General features: G+C 36.6%; 1 protein-coding gene across 3 annotated transcripts in view; it reads right to left on the reverse strand.

Annotated features, from left to right (window-relative positions):
* The window catches only part of LOC143916905 (maternal protein pumilio-like), a 171,640-nt gene extending 149,105 nt beyond the window's left edge, over positions 1 to 22,535 (reverse strand). For all 3 annotated transcript variants that reach the window (XM_077438188.1, XM_077438187.1, XM_077438186.1), the window contains exons 1-3: positions 22,460 to 22,535; positions 20,468 to 20,834; positions 17,923 to 18,330 (exon numbers count right to left, since the gene is read on the reverse strand). In XM_077438188.1, the coding sequence (XP_077294314.1) occupies positions 17,923 to 18,330; positions 20,468 to 20,680 (621 nt within the window). In that variant the 5' untranslated portion in view covers positions 20,681 to 20,834; positions 22,460 to 22,535. The remainder of the gene's footprint in view (positions 1 to 17,922; positions 18,331 to 20,467; positions 20,835 to 22,459) is intronic.
* Between the last annotated feature and the right edge of the window lie 1,307 nt (positions 22,536 to 23,842).

The following is a 23,842-nucleotide window of genomic DNA, read 5'->3' on the forward strand; positions in this document are numbered from 1 at the left end:
CCGCTGCAGAGCATCGATCCGCTGGGTTGTCATATTTAAAAATCTAAAAGATCTTAGGAGGCAAACATCCGTTTCCGAGGGGAAGGAATCAGACGTGTCGACGACCTGCACAACTGAAACACCTCTAATGAAGTTATGTTTACATACATTGATGTCATCATTGTATGAGGGACAGAGAGCGTGGCACTGTTTACTATTTCGCGTAGACTTGTGTGTGGTCATTTGTAACACCTTAATACCCCACTAAATACAACATTTTAATAGGTCACCAAATCTACGTATGTACATTCGGAACAGCTGGATAGCGTCCAAATTGCATATGTGTTAGTAGTAGTGGTTAGTGTGTGCAAATTAAACTAAGAGCATGCGAAAATAATGGATAAAATTTAACATACGACCGCCTTCTTTGTCCTGAGTTGGAACCATAGATGTTTCTACTCACACGTGTCACAATTTCACATAAATTCACAAGTTTCACAAAAAAAATCACAAAAAAACAAAGCTCTTCTTTTAAAAAAACATGTAATTTCAGTGTTCCTTTATTATTGTTTCTCGGTAATGCTGGTTTAATTCAAAAATTCTCAGATGTAAAATCCAATAAGGGCAAATTTGTTATATTAAATTTTATTTACATTTAAGATTTACATTGTTGTTCATTATATTTCTTATCGTGGCATCTTCTTGCACTTATGATTATCAATATTGTTATGGCGTGTTGTTTTTCAACAGTAACCGGGCTTCCATCCGAGAATTTTTTGTCGTTGTCACTCCGGGTCACTGATCCAAATCAAAACCTCTAAAACCAGTTCTTGAGAGCTCGGGACGAACACATGATGAGATCAAAAGGCCACTAAGGAACACCACCCGTGCATCTATCTAGTGCAGAAGCTGCCTCCGTTTTCTACATACACCCTTTCGGTTTACGTGCATTTTCTTCTCAGGTGTGCAACAGGTGCGAGTGAATTTGCGTATGGAAAAAGAAAACGAAATTTCGAGAGTTTTCACTTATGTCGACCTTCAGCCCAATGCAGATTGCGCCCTCCGCGAAGCTTCCTGGAGCCGGCTGTGTTTTCTTTAAATACATTGTAAAACAACAGCAGGCCCCCGAAAGCTTTGCAAAGTGCATGATCGACGAAACCGAACGACGATATAAGTGATGACTCTACTAAAAAAATATAAAATAAAAAAGAAACAAAACAAATCAAAATTAAAAAAAAATAAGTGTATGGTCAAAATGCTGAAATAACCAAGTGAAAGCATGGTGTTAGTAAATGTCACACACGAACGCTCACCGATCAAACAAATCATCCAACGTAAGTAAGATTAATCAAACAAAATCTACTTTTACTACTACAGATGCTGTAATACCAAGGAAAATATCTCAACTAAACAGATGCCAACGCGCTAAGTAATGCTAATTAAGGCAATAATGTCCACGGGATTACAAACCACGACGTATTGCAGGTCAACAACTGCATAACAGTTAAAAACAGTATGCACCGCGACATAAGTGCATAAGCCAAATAACAAGACGTGGAAAATTTAAATCAATTCATAAAGTCGAACGCACCAACAAGATTTGCAGTTAGGCAGCGAGTCAAGACAATGCAGCGATTACGAAAATCATCCACATGTCATTCGTCGATCTTGAAAACGACGACGACGACAAAACCACTCATCACTCGCATGTACCGTAAGAACGGTTGCTTTTTTTTGTTTCGTCAAGTGCAATAAACTTATATATCATGTCTAGAATTATATCAATGCTACATTTATGTAGGTACATATAAAGCAAGAGTGTTCGATAAAATTAGAAAGAAACAACTATTTAAGTATGGCCAATTAAAGCAATTGATAAAATCACGGCGTATATGCTCTTTCGCACGTGGAAGAACATTCACAAAAAGGATACAATGAGAATTATTATTGTTACAAAATTACGATTTTACAGTTTAAAAATCTTACTCACATGAGTCGACTCCTTTTCATTAAAAGGTTTTATTCGAAACAAAGTTAACATATTGTGACTATTTCACTGATCAAAACTAAACATTTTTACTTGATACCAACTATAAGATTATTATAAGAACAAAATGAAATAGTATTTCCATAGTAAGGATTATGTTGAATCATTTATGTATCGTAACAAGAGACAATCGATCTGAATTTACTACGACCTAATATTGTCGGAAGCTGGGTGAATACTATACAAAAACTAGATTTATTTTACTTACTATAAAGTTCGATTCTGCGGCCTCTCATTCACAAGCAAAACAACACTACAGCCCTACTAGCTTGATAATCGATGGCGCTAGTGTCGTCATACATAACGTCACCTACGACGCGTCGACATAGTAAATATTTACTTTCAGAATTTTAAATTTTACAATATATACATCTACTTGCTATTTATTATACTATTTATTTACGTACATAAAATGATAAATGTACATATTATTTGCTAGATAAATAATATTAATAATAATCCATAATATTCAATTCTATATTATGTAATAAACCAGGGGTAGCGAAACTACGGCTCTTTAGGATGTGCGTGTTACTCTTTTATTGCCAAATTTAAGTAATTGCTCAATTTTAATACATTTTTTTTACAAAATTATCAATTTTTATAAAAAATTTTGCAAAATTCTCAAATTTTGTATAGTATTATAGTATATAATGACGTTATCGAGACAAAACATGTGTATATAAGATGCAAATTTGCAGAACTTGCAACTGGAATTGAAAATGTGTAGAAAAAAAGCAACAAAAAGTGGTCTAAAAGACAGACACCATGATTTTTTTAATACTTGGAATAGCCTTCCGAATTCATATAATCAGTTGAATAAAATGTAATTTGGTATTCATACTATATTCGGGTCTACGTATGCATATGAACAATTATTTCAAAACTTGTACCATATAAAAGCCATTTTGAGAAGCCAAATTTAGCCAAAACTAAGAATTTGGAAAAACTATTTTGCTACTTATATTTGACTCTTTTAGTCTAAGAGTTGCGACTCCTGCAATAGACAAATACGAACAAAGATCGACGTTTGATGCTTTTTCCACAAAAAAATGGTTTACTATTGTCGATTAATAAGAAAAATCATGCTTTTTTGCTCTTCATTTGAACACTAATGGAGCGGTCTATTGTTATTTGAAAAGCATCAATCCAACGCCTATATACATAAGTCATGAAGGTCCATGTAAAATCCAAAATTAACATTTTTCGCTCTGGCCTAATTGTAAATGCATTAATTAGAACTAGTGCAAATCGTGAGATTGAGACAAAGCAATGTGCCACAAATAATTTATAAAAAAAATCCGTTCCTCACAAAGTAAAAAGACCTCGACAAAACCTAAGAATAAAACCATATCACGAACAAAATGCGACGGTCAAAAAATTTTATGGTGAAACCGAGTCTGGATTTATGCAGATTGTGGGGATGAGGTGAGTACTCATTCATGACGGCGACGATACAGTGCTGGAGAGCAGCCGAGTGCATGACGAGGGGTGCATAGGTGAGGTGAGAGAGCCAGACGAATCGATATTGGGCAGACGGGAGGCGCCGCACGGGGGCTGAGGGGCCGCCGCCCCCATGCAGCCCTACGGCCCCCTGACTAATCACTACTGTCGTCTGACTTACAAGCCGCGATCGATCTTACACTCAAAAATATACATAAATACAAATAAAAATAACAAATTATAATATCCTGTGTGTGTGTGTGTGTGTGTGTGTACAAAGCGGCGTAACGACGTAAAATCATACGAAGCGGTTTCGAAGCAGGCACATCATTAGAATAAGTATCGCCCGAGATTCGTTGACCCCGGTGCGAGTCGAATCCGTGATCTAACAGGTGATGATCGCACGCCTAAAACGATGGATGCTTGTATACACTATTCATTCGAATATAATTACGCATAAATCTAAATATGTATTTGTGGATTTGATGTAAACCGAGTTTGAAGCGCCACCGGTTCCAAGACCGTCGAGATACATTAATTCGTCATCACTCGTATGACAGCCAAACCCCACCCCCTATTGTAAATTTTATATTTACTAACTAGATAATTAAAAAAATAATAATAAACGTGCAAAATATAACTATGCACTATTCTTGCCCAGGTCGCGGATAAACACAGAAGTTCCATTACACCTGTTTGATAATACACATCAGCTCTAACTTTACAGACGAAGAGGAGGCAACACCGTAAGTGAGCCTGCTATGGCTGCCGTCCAATGATAGCTATTCACCGTGGATACATTTTTCAGTTTGCTTTTCACAAGCCAGAACGGAGATAATTAAAACTAATGAATTTTTACTCAGATGAGAAATATATCATGTTTTCAACGTCAATTATTAAAGCAGGGCTGTGGAATCGCTAAAAAATCGAATACGACTTTTCGAATACCACATTTTTAATCACGCTATGCAAATATGTAAAAAATTTAATCAAATATGTAGGTACTACTTTAATGTACTTTGTTTTATTGACTTTCTTTATAAAAGAAAGAAAACAACTAAAAATCCACTGCCCTGGTATTGAAGCGCTTGTTTGTTTGGTGTTGTGTGTGGGTAATAGCTTTTCATAACAAAAGTTACATGAAATTTCTTAAAAATTTAATAAACCAACTCCGTCAAAGCCAAGTAAGGTGAGTTTAGTAAAAATTTGTTCAAAATGAACCGCCCTAAATTATTTCATATAATAATAAAAAAACATATTAATAAGTTTCGCAGACGAGAGACATTTTCATTTTGCCGCCGAATGAACCAAGTTTTCCCGACGATCTGCGAACATCCGTTGTCACGCTCGTTACCTGTAATGCTTAATAACCTTTTCTCGATTTTCCGGATGAAAACGTATTTTCCACGACTGCCGAGACTAGGAAGCGACACAAAGTCTGCGCGGGAAGCGAACGAACTGGCGAGGGGCGGAGGGGGTGGCAAAGTTAAACCGGATGCGGAAGTCTGGTGAAGAGGCGTCTATGAAACTGTGGACGGAGGAAAAGTGGAAAAGCGTCGGTCGGATGAGAGACTACTCCACCTGCCCGAGGACCATTCACAACCCACACTCCACGCAGGTATAAGTCTCACGAATGAGACAAAAATCTAAAGTGCACCCACGACATACCTTATTCGATTTTTAAACGAGGAAAAACTTTCATCATCATCGTACATATACGTATGTAACGTGAAAAATGAATTTTCCGACACGTCACCGCACCGCACTGGTGAGTCACGTTTTTCTCCTGCGACGAAACGGGGACTCGTCGTCATCTGAAAATTGGAAAACAACCATCCGAGAACGTCGGGGACTCTCTTTCATTTATTTTTATTACCCGCATGTTAAATACTTGTATACAAACGAACTTTTGTTGGACTTGCAGAATCAACGTTGGCTTTAAGCCAAATTCGTACTACGAAAAGACTTGTTGGTATTCAAAACTAATAGGTACACAACTCATGGTACATATCGAAAGGAATGATAAAACTCGTATGAACATAAATGGACCATTATAAATACATTCATAGTTAACAGACTTTCATATACATAAGAATTTTAAAACACATGTATTAAAGTATAATCTGTATTGAAAAACATATATCGACTGCTCGGCATCAAATAGGCGTAACTACATAAATGCAAAAACGATATAATACAACTATTTTCATTCTTTATATCAATATTATGTGTCAAAACGAAGTGAACGCAATATGAATCAGAACATTGAATGTTTTGATTGTATTATACAATATAATCAGCGATTAAATTGGGTCCAATTAAACTCTTCTTTTCATTCACCGACTTACACTTTAGGTAAGAATTCATATATGTAGTACGTACATACATATCTTGATGAATCGAATAAACAAAATATATATACTAAACCTTTCAATGCTGACCAACGCCGATCGGCGTTTTGCCAACTATTCCGCGGAACTGAAAAACGTCGATAGGCGTTGTATTTTGATAATGTACAAAGTAAACAAGAATACTACCCGCTAAGCCTTTCCAGGTAGCATTGAAAAAAATGCATTGAACGTGGGTCGTGTAGTCCGTGTCATTCATTTGTCAACGTTTATTAAGACTTGGTTTACACCGGAATTTCTGAATTTATAACCATAGCAGAATTACCCAATGGAAATCTCTAACTGCTTGAGTATTTTAGATTGTGGGTTGTCATTTAGATCGAGGGAATTCCATTTTAACAAAAAAGAAGAAGATGGAACTACTTTTGGAAAAATAAATTCATTAATAGACTTCTTTTGTTTATTTTATAAAATGTTGCAAGATATATTAGAGAGTCTAAACAAAACTCGAAATACTCCGCGGTAGTTATCTAGGGTTTGTTTCGATTAGCTACAATTTTTATACCTGCTTTCTATTAGATTTATAAATAGTTCTAGTTGGAAATGTTGACGAAATTTTCAGTGTGGAGGGTTTTCAACAGAAAAGACACCAGCACTCAAAGGGCTAACTAAACCATATTTACATGCCAATCTTTTTCGTCAAACAACCGTAACAATCATTCTTTTCTGCCAAGTTTAAAAACGATTCCGGGTAGAAGACAATATTCCCATAGCCGATCGAGAAATGAATATAAATTAAGTTCTAATTTCATATAATTTTCGAGAGCACATCGTTTAAACGCAAAATATCCACGGCACCTCAAACGAGAGGGGCGGGTGAATGACCAAGCACACCACTTCGGAAAACGCTCGCCGGTTCAGATCATATCTCAGGCTCATAATTTGCTCGTCGAACGAAACCGCACCATAATATACCGACGTCCATTATTTACTCGGCAGCGTGAGCGTCGTCTTCGTCCGCACAAATATGACCGTCAATCATCGGGTTTAACCCGAAAGCGGCGATAATTCCGCACAGATTTTTTGATTTATTTTTTGAAAAATCCCAAACGGACGACACTCTGATGATAGTTGAAGTCATGTGATTGAAAATATATTTATATATATATTTAGAGCAGAGCCGAAACGTTTCAATCAATAGTCGGCGACGTCGGCGCTTCCCCCAAGGGGCCGCTGTACCACCCGACGGCCAATTGTGGCCAAAATAAAATAAAACGAAAGACAAAAATGTGCGGTGCATGGCGCGAGATCAGAACGCACGCATGCAACGACCGCTACGAGAGATTTGCGAGTCCGCGAAGTTGAGGCGCTCGATCTCAAACAATGAATGAAATGGTGCGGATTGTGTCGAGTTGAGTCAACGATTCATACGGAATCCACTTCCAATTTATTTTCAGACAATGTTTGGTGCGAACACTATAAGAGGCAAAACTTACAGATAAACAGTGAGGTGAAAATTCAAGGTATTGCATTGTTCCATGTGAATTAATAAGAAAGGAATCCACCGGTTTAAGAACAGAAGCAAAGAGCTGCAGTTTGCCAAGTCAGGCCTTGGTTTTGTGCAATACGCTAAAACACGTCGTTCTAAGCGTCACGCTTTTTTAATACAGTTTTTGTGCAATAATCAAGGTAGCTAAGAGTAGAGCGAACGAAGAAGTTGAAATGGCAATGGGGCAGGACATGTATTATAGTTAGAATGAAGGACAGAAGGTGAATTCAAATGTAGAATTAAAATAGATAAACAGACGGTCACGAACCAAAGAATAACGGAAACTTTTTAGGTATCCTTCCAAAGCAAGACTTTGGAATTAGTTTGATGGTGAACGTACTTGTTAAAATATTACTCAAGGAAAACCAATAAAGTTTCATATATAAATACAAATCTACCAAACATTTCAGATGCGGAAAAAGATGCTTGATTTTAGTTATTTACGGATTTATATATTTTACACATACGGGAAACATTTAAAAAAAAACACCGCATCATTTTGGCACAGTAATATTTAATTGCGCAATGAAAAATAATCGCATACCATCGAAACGAAAACTCCGCTGTCAATATTTTGACAGGCGAGATTCGCCTGTTCTCCAACGTTACGTATCCGAGGAATTAGCACGATTGGGTATGCACCTGACACGACATTAATTTATTACATACGAAATTTTAATAAAATGGTACATTGTACAAATAGTTTTTAATGATTTTCGGGATACGTATTCGGTTAGCGGGATAATATAAAGATCATATTTGCAACAAGCCATAGGTATATACAATGAATATAAATCAGTCGATTATATAATAAATTGGGGATTATTATCAGCGACCCACCCTATGCAAATTAGCACATCGGTTGAAATCAAAGCACAAGTTACACAACATAATTTAATTAATTACACGTTCATTAAGTTACACAACACAATCCAAAAGTGTCAAATAAAACAAAATAATAAAAAAGTCCCACAAACAAGCAGAAAAACAGCACGCGGACGCAAACGTGACCTCACTGTGTTCATATTTTCGTTTTTAAGCTTGTTTGCTTTTGTCCCGAATAAAATCACATTTTCAACAACGTGCCCAATAACGTAACCCATTTTTTCCCCGTGTACAAATTACAGTACAACAACAAAACGAAACCCGTTACTTTAATATACGTAAGCTTAAAAACCTGAAAGTTACTTTATTTAAAATTTAGACTCCCTCAAAATCGATTATGTACGAACTTATTCAACATCACCCCCCAAGTGAATATACATATGTTATGCACGGAAACGTCACCTGTCAAACGTCAAAAAAACATTTCAATGATGAAAAATCTCACCAAAATTTCCTACCGCGTTAGGAAAGCACCGAAGAATTTTGCGCATCGTGCCATTTCCGAACCGAAATAAGTGGGACGCAGATTAGAAGACACGACACGCCAGTTATGTCAAAAGATTACAATTTGCACCGCTTACGTGTATATACGTTTCGGCAAATTCGTACATATTATACTAACACGACACGTTTTGCGTAATCACTACACATGGAAATGGTAGGTACGTATAATATGCATGTTAGCATGTGGAGAAAACAGTGCCGTTATATTCTATTCGTGTGGATGTAGAGGGGTGAAAACCTACGAAATATGAGGACAGTTGAAAGACCATTGCGTGCAAAATATTCGCAGTTTAAAAAAAAAATATTAAGAAACACGAATCGTCCGACTGAAACGTTCAAATCTTATGTGAAGATTTACCATTGAATTTTACTCATATTTTAATAAGATTCAATCGCTTTCATAAGAGTGCACACATAAATTAAATATGTATGTTGCTACAATTCCAATTCTTTGTTATGACGATGTTCTGAGAGCGTGCGCTGTTTTCAAAGTTTGTAATTATAGCTACCACATGTTTAGAAAGGGTGAGACATATTGGCGGAACTTTATATTCAACCAATACGCGTAAAGATATATCCAAGTAAAGCTTAAGCCCATACCTTTTGTCTTGGGACAAAACAGGTCATGATTTTAATTTTATTATTCCATTATAAGTATATTACAACCAATTGAAGTTATTTTTCATAATGAAATCATCTTTTCGGATTATAAAATGCTCAGATTATTTGTACGCACTTTATATTGTGTGGTTTTGATTTTAAATTTGAAAGAAAAAAATATCATGCAATTCCATGAAAGGTGCCTAATTATAGTATGTAGATATATCAGGAAATATTGCAAAGGACTTCGAAGAAGTACGTCACGGTTGAGAAATTCAATACAGTGAACAGCTTTCCGGAGCCACTATCAACTAAGTCGAAATAGCCAACATGATAGTCAACGTTCGTTGAACGGAAAAGTTACCGAGGGTAGAATAAAGCTATATTCAAGCAAACTTGTTAATAAGTTTAGACATTATGTAATGGAGTGTACTAATAAAAAGAAAAATATTGCGCAAAAACAAAATTTCCAACTACGTAAGATTGTTACTTGGACGAGAGTAATAATATTGAGAGGAAAAAAAAGACGTTTGACCAGTAAGGGTTGACATTTTAAGTTGCGTCGGCAAGGTGCGAGTTAAAGAGAAAGCAAAACTGAAATCTCATATCTATCGAGTGCATCTCTTTTTATTAAATATTTGCAAGTGTACACCTCATTATATAGATAAAATAATCCAAATAAACAACTCCAATAAATGTATACGCAAACATGAGCACGATCTCATCATAAAATAAACATACGCAAGATCCATACATTTTTCAAATGAAAACGACTCACCATCGTTGATGGATTGATCGTACAAATCAAACGAATCGAGCACGTTATAATAATGTTGTGGTTTCAAAATCGCAAAATTTTCAATGACACACAAGCCCGTACACAGTATTTTCGTCAAATGCGTCGCAATCGGCCCACGACATCAAACTGTCAATATATGTATAATATAACAGCTTCAAACAACAAAATGGACACCGAAGCGATAAGCAAACGATAATCATTCACAAGTAACGAATTCGACGAATATAGATGGTGAGTTTTGAACCATACTACTTCGGAGAAGCAGTTCAAGCATTGAAGAAGAATTTTCGATCGGGGATTGTATATCAAAATGAACGACTCGATGAGTAAATCGAAGCATGACGAATATGTGTGTGTATGTATGTATACAGTGGTATAATTATCTGCCGATGATGGAACCTGGCTTAAGAACGAAATAAATTTGAACTAGAACCTTTCATCGACGACATAATTTCTCAATAGCATTTATTTTCAAATGAACAAAAAAAAACAGCGGCACGTTTCAACAAATTGAACGTACGCAAACGTTCAGAGGTGTTTACGCTTGACGAATTTTAACGATGAGACGATTTTTATTATGAGAAGATCTTTGAATGAAACAGGTAAAACGAGGTAAACGTACACGATAGGTCATTGAGATGCTTTGCCACACGAGAATCGATAGATAGGAAGTATTTTTGAGTAAGCACTTCAAATTATGTTCACACTAGCGTCTTCTAACGATGACGAAGTTATAATATTTCTATCAACAAATAAAGTGGATAACTGTTAATCAGTCATCGGATCATTAACGAAACTGAAGTAGGGTGGAATGAAAAGCTAAAGTAAAGTGGTAAAGGGGCATTGAATTCCGAACGATAGCGTTTACACCAGAGCTGTGGGTGGGTCGCTTCAAAATTTACCGACTCCAACTGAACGGATTTAAGCAAGATCGACTTTTCTTGAACAACGTATAAAATAATTGTTAGTAATATAAAAATAATAGCGATTTTCAAAACGAACAGATTTAAAGGAATTTAAACAAAAATCACTAAAAATTGACATATAATGTATTGTATTATTGGTAATGAAATTTACATATATAAAAAAATTAAGCACATTGATAATGTGTGTATGAATTTCATACACAAACAAATCAATTTAATAATAATAAAAAAAACGAGACGGAAGAAACAATCGGTTTATTACTCAACTCAACGATTTTAATAAAGAAACTAGCTGAACTCGGTATGCGTTGCAATGCCACAATAGCGCATGCAATTCTCGTTCCCGTTTATGGGATTCTTTTTACATAAAACCATCGCGGGCACACAATAACTCATGTAAGTTTCGTCGCAATCAGTTGACTGGTATATGAAGGCATACCTGACAGACAAACATTGAACTTCGATAAAATTGGAGACTAATTGACATATATCGTAAAAGTTGATATTGCTACGACTCCATTAACACACACTACAAATTAATAGCAGATCGGTTAAAGAGCACCACAAATCAAAATTCACTACTTTAAAAACATAAGAAACAACAAAAAAAAAGAGCACGCTTTTAGCAACATTTCTATAAACAAAAGAACTATTTTATTAAAAAAATTATTTTTTTTAATTTTCAACGAAAAAATCGACGCGACACTTCAACCAGAAGCATCATCCACACACTACGAATGACAGCACAGTCGAAGAGCATCACGAATCGACAAATCGGTCATTCACACAGGTAGACATATACGAGTACATATGCATGCAGATAGATAGGAAAAAGAGCCGCTCATACAGGTGTCTATCTGGTGATAGAGGAGAAGCAGAAGAAGAAGTTGGCGTCGAATGAAACAGGTATACATGTGGGCAGGTGTGGCAGCGAGGGGTTCGGGGGTCGAGGGGCTGCGGGGTTGGGGCGTCGGGGCAGGTAAACGCGCCGCGCTGGGGGTCACGGTCGTGCAGACGGATTCCTCGACGGTCACGCCGCCGGCGCCCCCGCCCCCGCCCGGGAGAGAAGGGCACGTGGGGGGAGGGGGAGGGGAAGGGGGAGGGGAAGGGGGGGGGAGACGCGCGCTTTACCATGTCTGGGGCGACATCCTTGACGTCGGCCGTGAAGAAGAACTCGCCGAGGGGTTTCATCCGAGGTGCTTGAGGTGTGGTGGTGGTGGTGGTGGTTGAGAGACGAGAGACGAGAGACGCGAGACGCGAGACGAGAGACGAGAGACGAGAGGCTGCGGCGCTCAGAGAGACATGTCGCGGCGCTCCGGCGACGGCCGGCGCGGGACTGAAGCGCCGACAGAACACACACGGACAAACACAAACACGAGCACAGGAGAGGCACAGGCACAAGCACAGGCACATGCACAAGCATAGGCCGCAGACGACAGACGGACGAACAAAGGCCGCGCGCGTGCGCCGCCCTCTACCGGACGGAGTGCGAAGCAAACTACGGCCACAACTCGACGATGCCGATGCCGATGCTTTAGCTCGTGGGCCGCAGCCCCTGCGCCCCCGCTGCCCACCCCGCTTTCCCCTGCGTGGCGCTTACGCCCCCCGTGGCCCCATCTCGTACCGCTTTCTGAATTTCTTTCGGTCGTGGATGTTCGGTTTCCCTTTTCGCCGGCCGCTTTGACCGACCTTGACCATCGCCGGCTGCGGCTGCGGCTGCCGCACAAGCGAGAGCTCTCCTCTCCTCTCTTCTTCTTCTTCTTCTACTTTTACGAACTGTTTCAATTTTGACGTCGACTCAATTTGTCGAACGAACCATGTACACACATGTGTAATATCCAATTTTTCGTTTCGTTAATTCGGGTCTGTCGGACGATTCGAAAATTTTCGCATAATGGTGCTTACGGACTAAACCAACGACGATTTTGGGCCAACTTTTTAACCAGCAGTAGCGTACAAAATATCGAAATAAAAATTAAATTTTAAAATTGAAATTAAATATATCAAAATCAAGCTAAAGAGCGAGATTGAGCTAAAATTAGATCATCGTTGATGTTTTGAATTACTACGATACCGCATTTAAAACCAGAGAAATATTATAATTTCTCTGCGTACGAGCGAAAAAAAATATTGTTAAAGTCGTCACGAGATGTTACTGTATTTCCACTTGGATGATCGATAAAAAAAAACAATTCATAAAAATGTCGGATGTCGGTGATTTGTCAAAGGGTTTTTTTCTTTCGTCGAAATAAAATTAATAATCACACATTATCCGATAAATTTTACCTCTGAAATGATTTAATTACTTGATTTATTTCGACGAGAGAAACAATTGAAGAATAAAAAAATCCGTTTGATGTGACCGACAACACCCCGGGTTAGCAAAAATCGTTGGATCACCCATACTAATACATGATATATTCTCAGTAACTGCGCATTACGGGGAAGTAAAAATAATAATTCTTTGATTTTTTTTCGATCTTAGTGCGTATCTTCGTAAGTCAAAACATCTTCGACAAACAAAAGTCGAGGATTACCTGTATGTGATTGTTGATGATCTAATTTTAGGTCGATCTCGAAAATTTATTTAAATTGTGCATGTTCTGTTTTAACTTTCAATATTTAATTTTAATTTTAATATAATGATTATAATTTTATTTTGATACTTGAATTTAATTTTAATATAATAATAATAGTTTTAATTTTGATATTTAATTTCAATTTTTAAATTTAATTTTTATTTCGATATTTTGTACGCTACTGGTTTTTAAAGTTGGCCTGTGGGCCGTTCGTTGGCTTGGTGCGTACGCACCATAACACCTAGGTCGTTTTGTAGGGTACGGAAGATAAAAATTTGAAATTTATATATTAGATATGAGAGTTAAAACTATAAATATTTAAATATTAGAGATAACGAGAACCTATAGAGCAAATTTTATAAAATATAGAGTGAATTATAGGCGTTTAAACAATTAAAATCGGATATAGCATATCAAGGCGAAAAGGTTGAAGATAGATTATGGTAGCCTTACGTACCGTCATAAACGTCACCGTATCCGAGATTCTGGATATTTGTTACGCATTGTATACGATATTTTATCTCCAACGTAATGGCAGACGATACATTTACGTATATTCATGACCAAAATGAGCAATATGATTGATGAGCAATTAGATAAGTATGAAAACGATCGGATAAGAGATAAAAATGACCACTGACACGAAAGCCATGTGAAACGTAAAGGAGGTATGTAAAAAAGACATAGGTAGGAAAAAAACAATCCAAATTCGTTTTAATGCCGGAAATATGTTATGTGCCGGGTCGCACCGTGCGACCAGACCAATGCATGCAGGTAGATGGGACATGCCACACCCGTCAACTTGTTTGTCGCACACATTTCCATACATTTTTTCGTGTCGCGCAACTATTCGGCCGACAAAATTGCACGGTGCGGCCCGGCCATATGCCAGCGACAATGTTTTACAATATGGTCCCCAAAATCGTTTTTTAATAGTGTATGTCAAAAGTAAGTTTTTATTGCTCATGTAACCCTTTGAATGCGGACCAACGCCGATTGGAGTTTTGCCAATAAGTCCACGGGCCTGAAAAACGCCGATAGGCGTTGTATTTTGGCACGTATAAAGTAAACAAGAATACTACCCGCTAAGCCTTTTCAAGTAGAATTGAAAAAATATGCATTGAACATGGGTCGTGTAAAGGTTTGTTCATACTTAGTCGACACCCATCGACAGCAGCAGGCAACCTGCAAGTACGAACAGTATTCTTTGGTACATTCTAAATGAACGCATTCATACTGCATAGATTGTGGCTTGGAATTTAGATTGTGAGCATTAAATTTTAACAACAATGAAGGAGATGGAAATAGATTTGGAAAAATACATTCATTAATAGACTTCTTTTGTTTATTTTATATTGTTACAAAAAATATTAGAGAGTCTAAACACACCTTAACAAAACTCGAAATCCTCGGCGGTAGTTATCTAGGGTTTGTTTGGATTAGCTACAATTTTTAGCCCGGCTTTCTATTGGATTTCTAAATAATTGTAGTTGGAAATGTTGGCGAAATTTTATTTCAACAGAAAAGGCGTCAGCTTTCAAAGGGTTAATGGTACTATTATAGGGATAGAATATCTGGCACTCGAGTTCACGTTAATACAATATTTCGCGTGATTGATGGATTTTTGGGTGCCAGATTTTCCGTTATCGAGATTTTAGTGACTATCGAATAATCACCGAACCTGCAGGAATGTACCGTACCGTCTTTACGATTGTCATTTGACTAAACTGATTTTTATTACATATATTATTATACATTATCAGTACTTTAAGGGCTAAGGTGAAGAAGCAAATCTGTGGTTGATTCAGTGTCATTCATTGTTTTATTTTTATTTATAATTTAAATATTTTCTTTGTTATTTCACTCTATTTCTTTTATTGTAATTTTATTATGTATGTGTGCCATTATATCAAATAAAATATATGCAATTGTTGTACAATGTATTGACAAAAACTGGCGAATCTCATATCCTTAAAATGGCACTTTTTGTTTCCGGTATTTGTATATTACCGTCGAAGTAAAATGTATTACCAATTGTAATACATTTTATCCGCCGTTTTCGAAAATCAAGGCGAAATACAAGTTCAGTGGTAGCGTACTTTTTTACGTTCGCGGGAAAAATTTCTAAATATTTGTTTACCGAGCTCAGGCGTGCCGAGGAATTTTAGTGACGAAAAATAAGAAGCCTTCAAAATTTTTATAAAAAAAAGAATAACTTTTTTGGAAATGAGCCCATAAACAAATAAAAAAAAATAGAAAAAAAAAGATGTAAAACCTAAAATTTAAATAAAACCTTCAAAACTATAGAATAAAAAAATACGATTACTTAAAAATACTCAAAAATTTATAATTGAAAGCTTTACTACTGTTGATTTGAAGTCTTGACTACATTGATATATCTGGAATGATATTCCAATGTTCTCATTATTTCGTCTTTTGCGTTATTCCTTATTTTACATTTGCAAACGAGGTTCTGTATACCTACAATTTTTTAAATCGTTAGCGTGCCAACTAAATTTTTGTACGCACTACACATGCACGCGTCCTCTAGGTTCACCATCCTGAACTAGTAAATCTATACATATTTCTAAAGGCGAAAACACAGTTTCATTGGTGCTCACCGGTAATTATATATTGGCTTTGACAGATCACATTTTTTAATGAATGCACAATGAATTCAGCAATGCGTTAATATTTATTACATTTATGACTTGTGGAAAAGAGTTTCATATTACGATACTGTTCAAAACAAAAATGTTACTTTCCGACTCAAATTACAAAAAAAAGAGAAATGTGTACTATGAATAAAAAATACATAAAAATAAGGTCGAATTGAAAGCCTATGTTCAAAAAGTGGATGAAGGAATATGTATATACATATTGACTGATTCTGAATATGAACGGAATATGTACATATTGACTGATTCTGACAGATCGTAAATCAATTGTGTCAGATGAAACATATTTTAACTAGCCAAAATATATTACAACTGGTAAATACACTTTGACTGTAACATATATACATAATATATAAGGATAAAAAGCTTTTAAAAAACAAAATTTTCGTTTTTTGGTAGGGAGTAGTCCTGCGAAAGTAATGGAGACAATTCCACGAATCACGTAAGTATGAGCAATCAAAAAGGCAACATCATACTTAGATAACCCTATTTACTTTTAATTTTAACGAATGAGACCTTCAATTTTAAATGTAATTTTCAAAATTAAGTATGTATTATATGTACTTGAATACAATTAAGCGCCAACATAACAATTTTTTTATGTTAACTTAAAATTGTCAGAAAAAAAAACATTAAAAATGCATGATCGATAATTTGTCGCAACAATATTTCTCAGAACAATTTTTTTCTTCCTGAGAATTGAATCTTTTTTGCAAATTGATATACTAACTTATATTCACGATCTCAATCATACGTGGACTTTTCAATTTAAAAAATATTTGCATTACTTACATAGAAAAAAATGCGCAATTTCCATGTTTTTTCATCTCAAATTAAACATGCTCAATTGGTAGTTAAAATATTACTATACTAATAAAAAAAAACCTACATTTATTTCAGTGTTATACTTAAAAATATATCCAAATATGATGGCAAAATAATTTATATTAATCGAATTCGAATTCTCAACCACATGCAAATATTTGCATATATTTTACAGAAGAAATTGCATAATTTTCATAATTGTTTTACTCAAATAAAACATGCTCATCAATAAGTCGAGTTAAAATGTAAGTAATAAAACACCTACATGTTATAAATATAAATGGAAAATAAAAAAAAATTATGTCAAATAATGTCAAATTTTTTTTTTTTCCATTACATTTAAATTACAAAATAATACGCACACTGCCATAATATCTGATGAACGATACGTAAAAAATGAAATTATATATTAAAAATTATTTTCTATCCATCTCGGAATTACTAATCAAAAAAAAAAAAAAAACCGCACACCAAACATACACAGTTAACATTTATAATTCAGAATAAAAGCATTAAAACCATTTTCACAAATGAGCAACATGTTAAGCCCACATTGATGCTTATAAATAGAAAATAATTTTGTAACACAATAAAACACTTGAAGCATACAATAATCCATTGTTAACTTTCTAAATATAATTTCTCCGAAGTATTCCAGAATTCAACTCGAGTTTAAAATAATAAGTTAAAATTTCACCTTACACTCCAGACATAAAAAATAAAAATACATCAAAAGTCTATATATATAAATAGTACTCACAGGACTGCGAATTCCGCCGATGTGATTGAGTCCGAGTTGATTCTGATTTTGTTGCATATACTGAGCTGGATTTGGAGCAGGCGCCAGCACACCTGGCTGTCCCAAATGGTACATGAGGTGTTCGGTGCCCTTGCCGACGCCGTTCACCTGTTGCTGCTGCTGTTGCAACTGCTGGTGCATGTCGTACAGACCCTGCGGGTGATGGTGTCCCGACAGCACGAGTCCCGGATGCGGTGGTAGCAACCCGGACGACATGTGCGTGGCGTGTCCGCTGTGAGCGGCCGCCATCATCAGCTGCTGGCTCTGTTGAGATGTTACCGATTTCATCTGGTTCATTTGATTCAACTGGGCGGTGGGAGCGGCGTTATTCATCGTCGGTGGCGGGGGATATTTCCATTTATCATGATTCTGTAAAAGTATTACAATAATGTATACGTCGTCGGCGTGTAGAAATTACCAGTGTATTATATTTTCGATACACATTACTGAATTTCAAAACAAAGTGAATCATCACTATTAAAAAAATACTATGTTAGATTAGTGGCAGAAAGTCGGAAATGAAACAAAAACAAACTCGATGACAATTTTTACAATATAACGAAAATGAAAAAAAGTATGTTTTACCGATAAAAAAACAGCAAATATGCAGTTAAATAAAGAAATAATTGACAATCATAGTTAAAAAAAACTAAAACAACCGCTATGGATTAGTAATGAACAAGTTAACCATTGTGGCCATATAGTGTTCGCACTTTAAAATCGCAGTGGAATACTATTATAGACCAAACCAATTATTGTCATCTCTCCCTCGGATACAATCTTTATTTCCTAGCACAAATATAGCATGCAACTGAAGAGCAAGAAATTCAATGAGTTGTAAATTCAACAGCTGCAATTCTTTTGACGAGGTTGAACCCAAAATATTATATGTCTACTTTAACCCTTTGAGTACTGACGCCTTTTCTATTGAAAGCCCACCACGCTAAAAACTTCGCCAAAATTTCCAACCAGAATTATTTAGAAATCCAATAGAAAGCAGGTATAAAAATTATAGCTAATACAAACAAACCCTAGATCACTACCCTAGATAGCTACCGCCAAGGATTTAGAGTTTTGTACAGGTGTGTTTAGACTCTCTAATATATCTTGCAACAATATAAAATAAACAAAAGAAGTCTATTAATGAATGTATTTTTCCAAAACTAGTTCCATTTTCTTCATTGTTGTTAAAATTTCTCAGCATTGAGAAATTCTGCTATGGTTATTAATTCAGAAATTCCGGTGTAAACCAGTCTTTATAAACATTGACACGCATGTTCAATGCTACCTGGGAAGGCTTAGCGGGTAGTATTTTTGTTTATTTTTTGCATACTCAAAATACGAAGCCGGTCAGCGAATTTCAGGATGATGGACTTGTTGGCAAAACGCCAATCGGCGTTGGTTAGCATTCAAAGGGTTAATATCTCAACATATTAAAGAAATTTCTTCCGACTATGGATTTAAAAACTACTATCAACTTGAGCTAACTTAATATTAACAACACGCACTCTCCCATTCCTTCCCATGCTATTATAAAAATTGGTGGTAAATTTAAACCTGCTAATTGATATCGCTATGGATAAAAAATAATAAAAACACAGGAGGAAAATAAAATTCGAAACACCCTTACAATGTAAGCACTAAAAAAAATGACGAATTGTGACTAACATGTCTACGCTACTCCCTCAAATACTTAAAAAATTCCTATTAGCAAATGGACATGGTTTTACAAAAGGGTACATGTATAATATTTTAACCTGCGGAGCCATGTGGATTTTCCGAATAAAATTATAATTCTAGCTGATAAAATTCAATACTAAAAATAATAAGAAACATTATACCATCGCTACAGTTGTCTTTTATTTGTTTTTACTTAATACAAAAAGTTGTCAAAATATCACCAGTGGGTTGGATCTCATTTGAAGATGGATCTACATGAAAAACGCTTACAAACAGTTCCATAGCAAAGTTTTACCTAATAAAATCTACCCACAAATTATTCCTTTCACATCAACTTGATGAATCTTTTCCGTACAACATAAAAATAAAACTATAAAATTTAACGGTAACAGAACAGAAAATCATTGCAATTGATGATAATTTATACCAAATCTCAAACATTTGCATTACGGTTGAACAATAAAGATTTTTGAAGTTGGAAGATATTGAAAAATTACTCATGGGGGTTGATTCCTTCCTACAAAGCAGCGTTTCTTAACCCTGGAACTCTTGAGTTTTACAGAAAGCATTAAAAGATTCTACGCAACAAGAAAATAAGAATATTTGTAATCGAACAAGCACTGAAATTGATGATTAAAGTTGTATTTAAGAAATGCTATCCGAAATTCCTCAAAATATCGCCGACTGTAAGAGTTCTAGAAGCTACAGAAGGTTTTAATCCGTTGCTATAAGGGAATAAACAACAGCAAAATGAGCATACTCACAAATCGACACAATTCGCAATTTGATACTGAAAATAAATAATGTTAACTAAAGTTATCCTCACATCTATGGCTGTGTCGTCGCCGAGCGTCCAGCGTTGGTGCTTGGGTCCAAACGGTGGGAATTCCGGATCTTGCGGCGTCCTCTGAAAGACGTAACCGACTGTGGCATCGTCTTGCGAGCGACCGGGAGCCGAAGTCCCGCGGCCGCCTCCTCCCGCTTCTCCTCCTTCGCCGCTTCCCAACCACTTCATCAGGCTGTTGTCAGGCTGTATCATTCAACTGTATGAACTCTGTTTACTACACTCGAGAAATAAATCACTCTTCTGTACACTGTTTCGTTATTTGTGTTTTTTTTTTCTTAATTTCAACAATAAACCACAATACAAAATTTACATTTGTTCGATTTTCTGTACACTTAACACTAATGTCCTGCAACAAATGAAGAATTTCATTAGTCATTTTACGATCGATCGATGGCATTCTTACATGTGTATGTATACGATACACAAACGAAAAATTTGTGAAACTTTATAAACAAAGAAATCAAAAAAATTTCAAATTACTCTTTCGATACATTCATTCGATTGAATTTTGTACTACACGTTTTTTTTATATTTATTTTTAAGCACATTTATTAATCGATTTTAGAGTGAACATAAATATTTTGGTAAACAGCGAGAATAGCGTTGCCTGGCATTATGTACATATATTGTGTAATTCTATCCAATTACCGTTAAAAATACTCCAAGCACATTGGTGGTGGTGCGAAATGAGTTTCTAAAAACAAATTCTTGCATGTATGTTGTAAATAAATACGCGACTTGTGCCGAATTGACATTTCAGCTTCTGCTTTGCTCGCATCCACAATGGAATATAAATGCATTCGTTTGTGATTCACCAAGACAACTTTGTAGTTCCAAATGATACTCGACGTTCTGTGTATGCAAATGCCAGGCGTCGCTATTCTTGGTGTTGTACCAATATTTTTAATACTATCAAAAAGTCAATTGTACATAAATAAATTTTGAAATTTTCTATTTAGACAATTGTAGTAATAATACATTTAGGATTAAGTAATTCGATGACTATTTTTAATATTTAAATTAAAAAATCAGGGGAGAAGGGGGGATGATGTCTTCAATCGAGGGTCACGAATAATAATTAACAGCCTAAGGTTACCGCTCAAGGTGGGCCGATTGTTTCGAAATGTCAGAAGGTTTACTTGTTTTTCGGCATGATTTTCAAGGATGATGAAAAATGCTATAAAAAATTACGATTTTTTTTTTAAGAGTAGTGTCGCTTTTTTGATACATTTTGCACAACTATTCGGAGGGAGTTTTCAATAATTAATTATTTTCGTATTAGATACCGGCAAGAAATGAATGAAAGAAAAAAATGCATTAAAAGGTTGGAGTAGAAAAAAATAGATTGTTGGAGAAGTTTTGGGCAAACGAAGCGAACATAACCTCAAAACGAGCATCGAAAATCCAATTAAAACCGTCACGACGTGATGAGAGAGCGATACAAAGCACAATGTCACGCTGCAGTCAATCAACCGAACGGCCGAAAGAGTTGTCCGAATTGGGCAGAGGCGGAGGGCGGGAGGGCGCGGGGGGGCTCAGAAGGGGGCGGCGTCCGAGCATGGGGGCGGCGCCCTCTAATGGCCGCTGACAGTTGGCGCGGTCGCCACCGTTTACCGTCTACCGTCTACCGTCTACACTCTACCGGTCTCCGGCTCAGGTTGTCGGCCTGCCGCGGCTAACAAAGGTTGCCGGTGTCCTGCCGGGCGACTTCGCCCGCGGAGGGGGGCCGAGGCGGGGCGGGACGGGGTGGGGCGGGGCGGGGGCGAAGGCGCGGGGAGGGCTAGGGGCGGCAGTCGGCGGAGGCTTCGGCGGCCGCACGCGCGACACAATCGATTAGCCGCATAACCTCTCGGGGCGCGCGGCAACTCGGGCGGGGCGCAGCCGCCGAGACGGGGGCCCGATGGGGGGGTCGGGGGCGCGGCGGGGGCGAAGGGCTTCGACGAGGGGTGGGACGGGGGCGGCGGCACTCACCGGTGGACGCGGCCAGGCGGCGCCCTGCGCCGGCCCAAACACCACCGAACACCGCCATGGTCGCGGACCGAACTACACACCCCCCTGCTTGCCGGCTGCTGTCTGCCGTTACAATAATTACGATCTAAACTCACATTTCTATTATATTTTTGATTTCAAATTTACGTTTTTCATGTCGATTGTTAGTATTGATTCATTCGGTTCGCGGATTCTGTTCCCTAGAACTGCAGTCGTCGACCAAATTTAAAATTTTTAAATTATAACCCTGTGACTCGTGATGCTCCTGCTTACTTACTAATACGACATCATAATTTACCACCAACTTGCACTTCTCAATTTCAGTATCGCATATGAAAGGTGCGCCACTAAAGCAGAAGAACTTTTTTTTTTAAAGTTTTGCCATAAAACTACGATTGAAACAATTTAAAAAGTAAGTTTGATTTTTCTACAAACTATTTTTTGTAACAATTTCTTCGATATATTTTTATTTTTTATAAATATTTCTATCCCAATATACTTCCCAAATTGAATCTTGAGCGTGCCATTATTTCAACTAAATATTTAGTAACGAGAAAAAAGAATCTCAAACTATGTATAGTCCATTTTGTTGACATATATTTATGAGGCATTCAAAATGCTCGTTTTTAATATACCATTTCGCTGTTTTGTAAAGTGAAAGCGCTATATTCAAAATTTTACACGTGCTTTGTTATTTTTAATTCAGTATCTTACTCGTTTTTATATTACGATTAAATAAATGCCATCGATCCCAAACGGAATCTGAGCTGAATAACGTTGAGGAATATGCATTCCACTTAATTTAATACATTGATACTTACCCATCATAGAAGTAGAATGCATAGAATGGTCATTGTTAACAAAAGTATCGTTTAAAAACGAGCCATCGAAGAAAGAGACGGAAAGTCAGAAGAGAGATAAGAGAGAGAGAGACGAAGGTTAGCAAACAATAAACAAACTGCCGCGCAGAGTTTTTGTAGCAACATTTTTGAAGGCTGAAAGCGATTCTATGCATTCTACTTCTATGTTAAACCATACATCAGTTTTCAATGATTCTCATTCTTACATATTATTGATTCTACGAAATGATTAAATTGAACCTTCTAAAATAAGCCGGCACAAAGATTCATGGTAGGCATTATTGAAAAAGCAATTATCAAATAACGCATGCTCACTTTTATATGAACACGCCGACAAGTTTGGGTTGGCAACGAACGGCCATCTTGAAATCTAGCGCGTTGTCATGGCGACGACAAACAAGTTGACCGCCCCAAGCGCGCGTCGGTTCTCATCGTTTGAAAACTTCATGAAATGCATCGATCACTTCTAATTACTTAATTAATGATTTCAATAAAAATCAAAGAT

The sequence above is a fragment of the Arctopsyche grandis genome, chromosome 9 (genome assembly GCF_051622035.1).
Source record: "Arctopsyche grandis isolate Sample6627 chromosome 9, ASM5162203v2, whole genome shotgun sequence".
Lineage (NCBI taxonomy): Eukaryota > Metazoa > Arthropoda > Insecta > Trichoptera > Hydropsychidae > Arctopsyche > Arctopsyche grandis.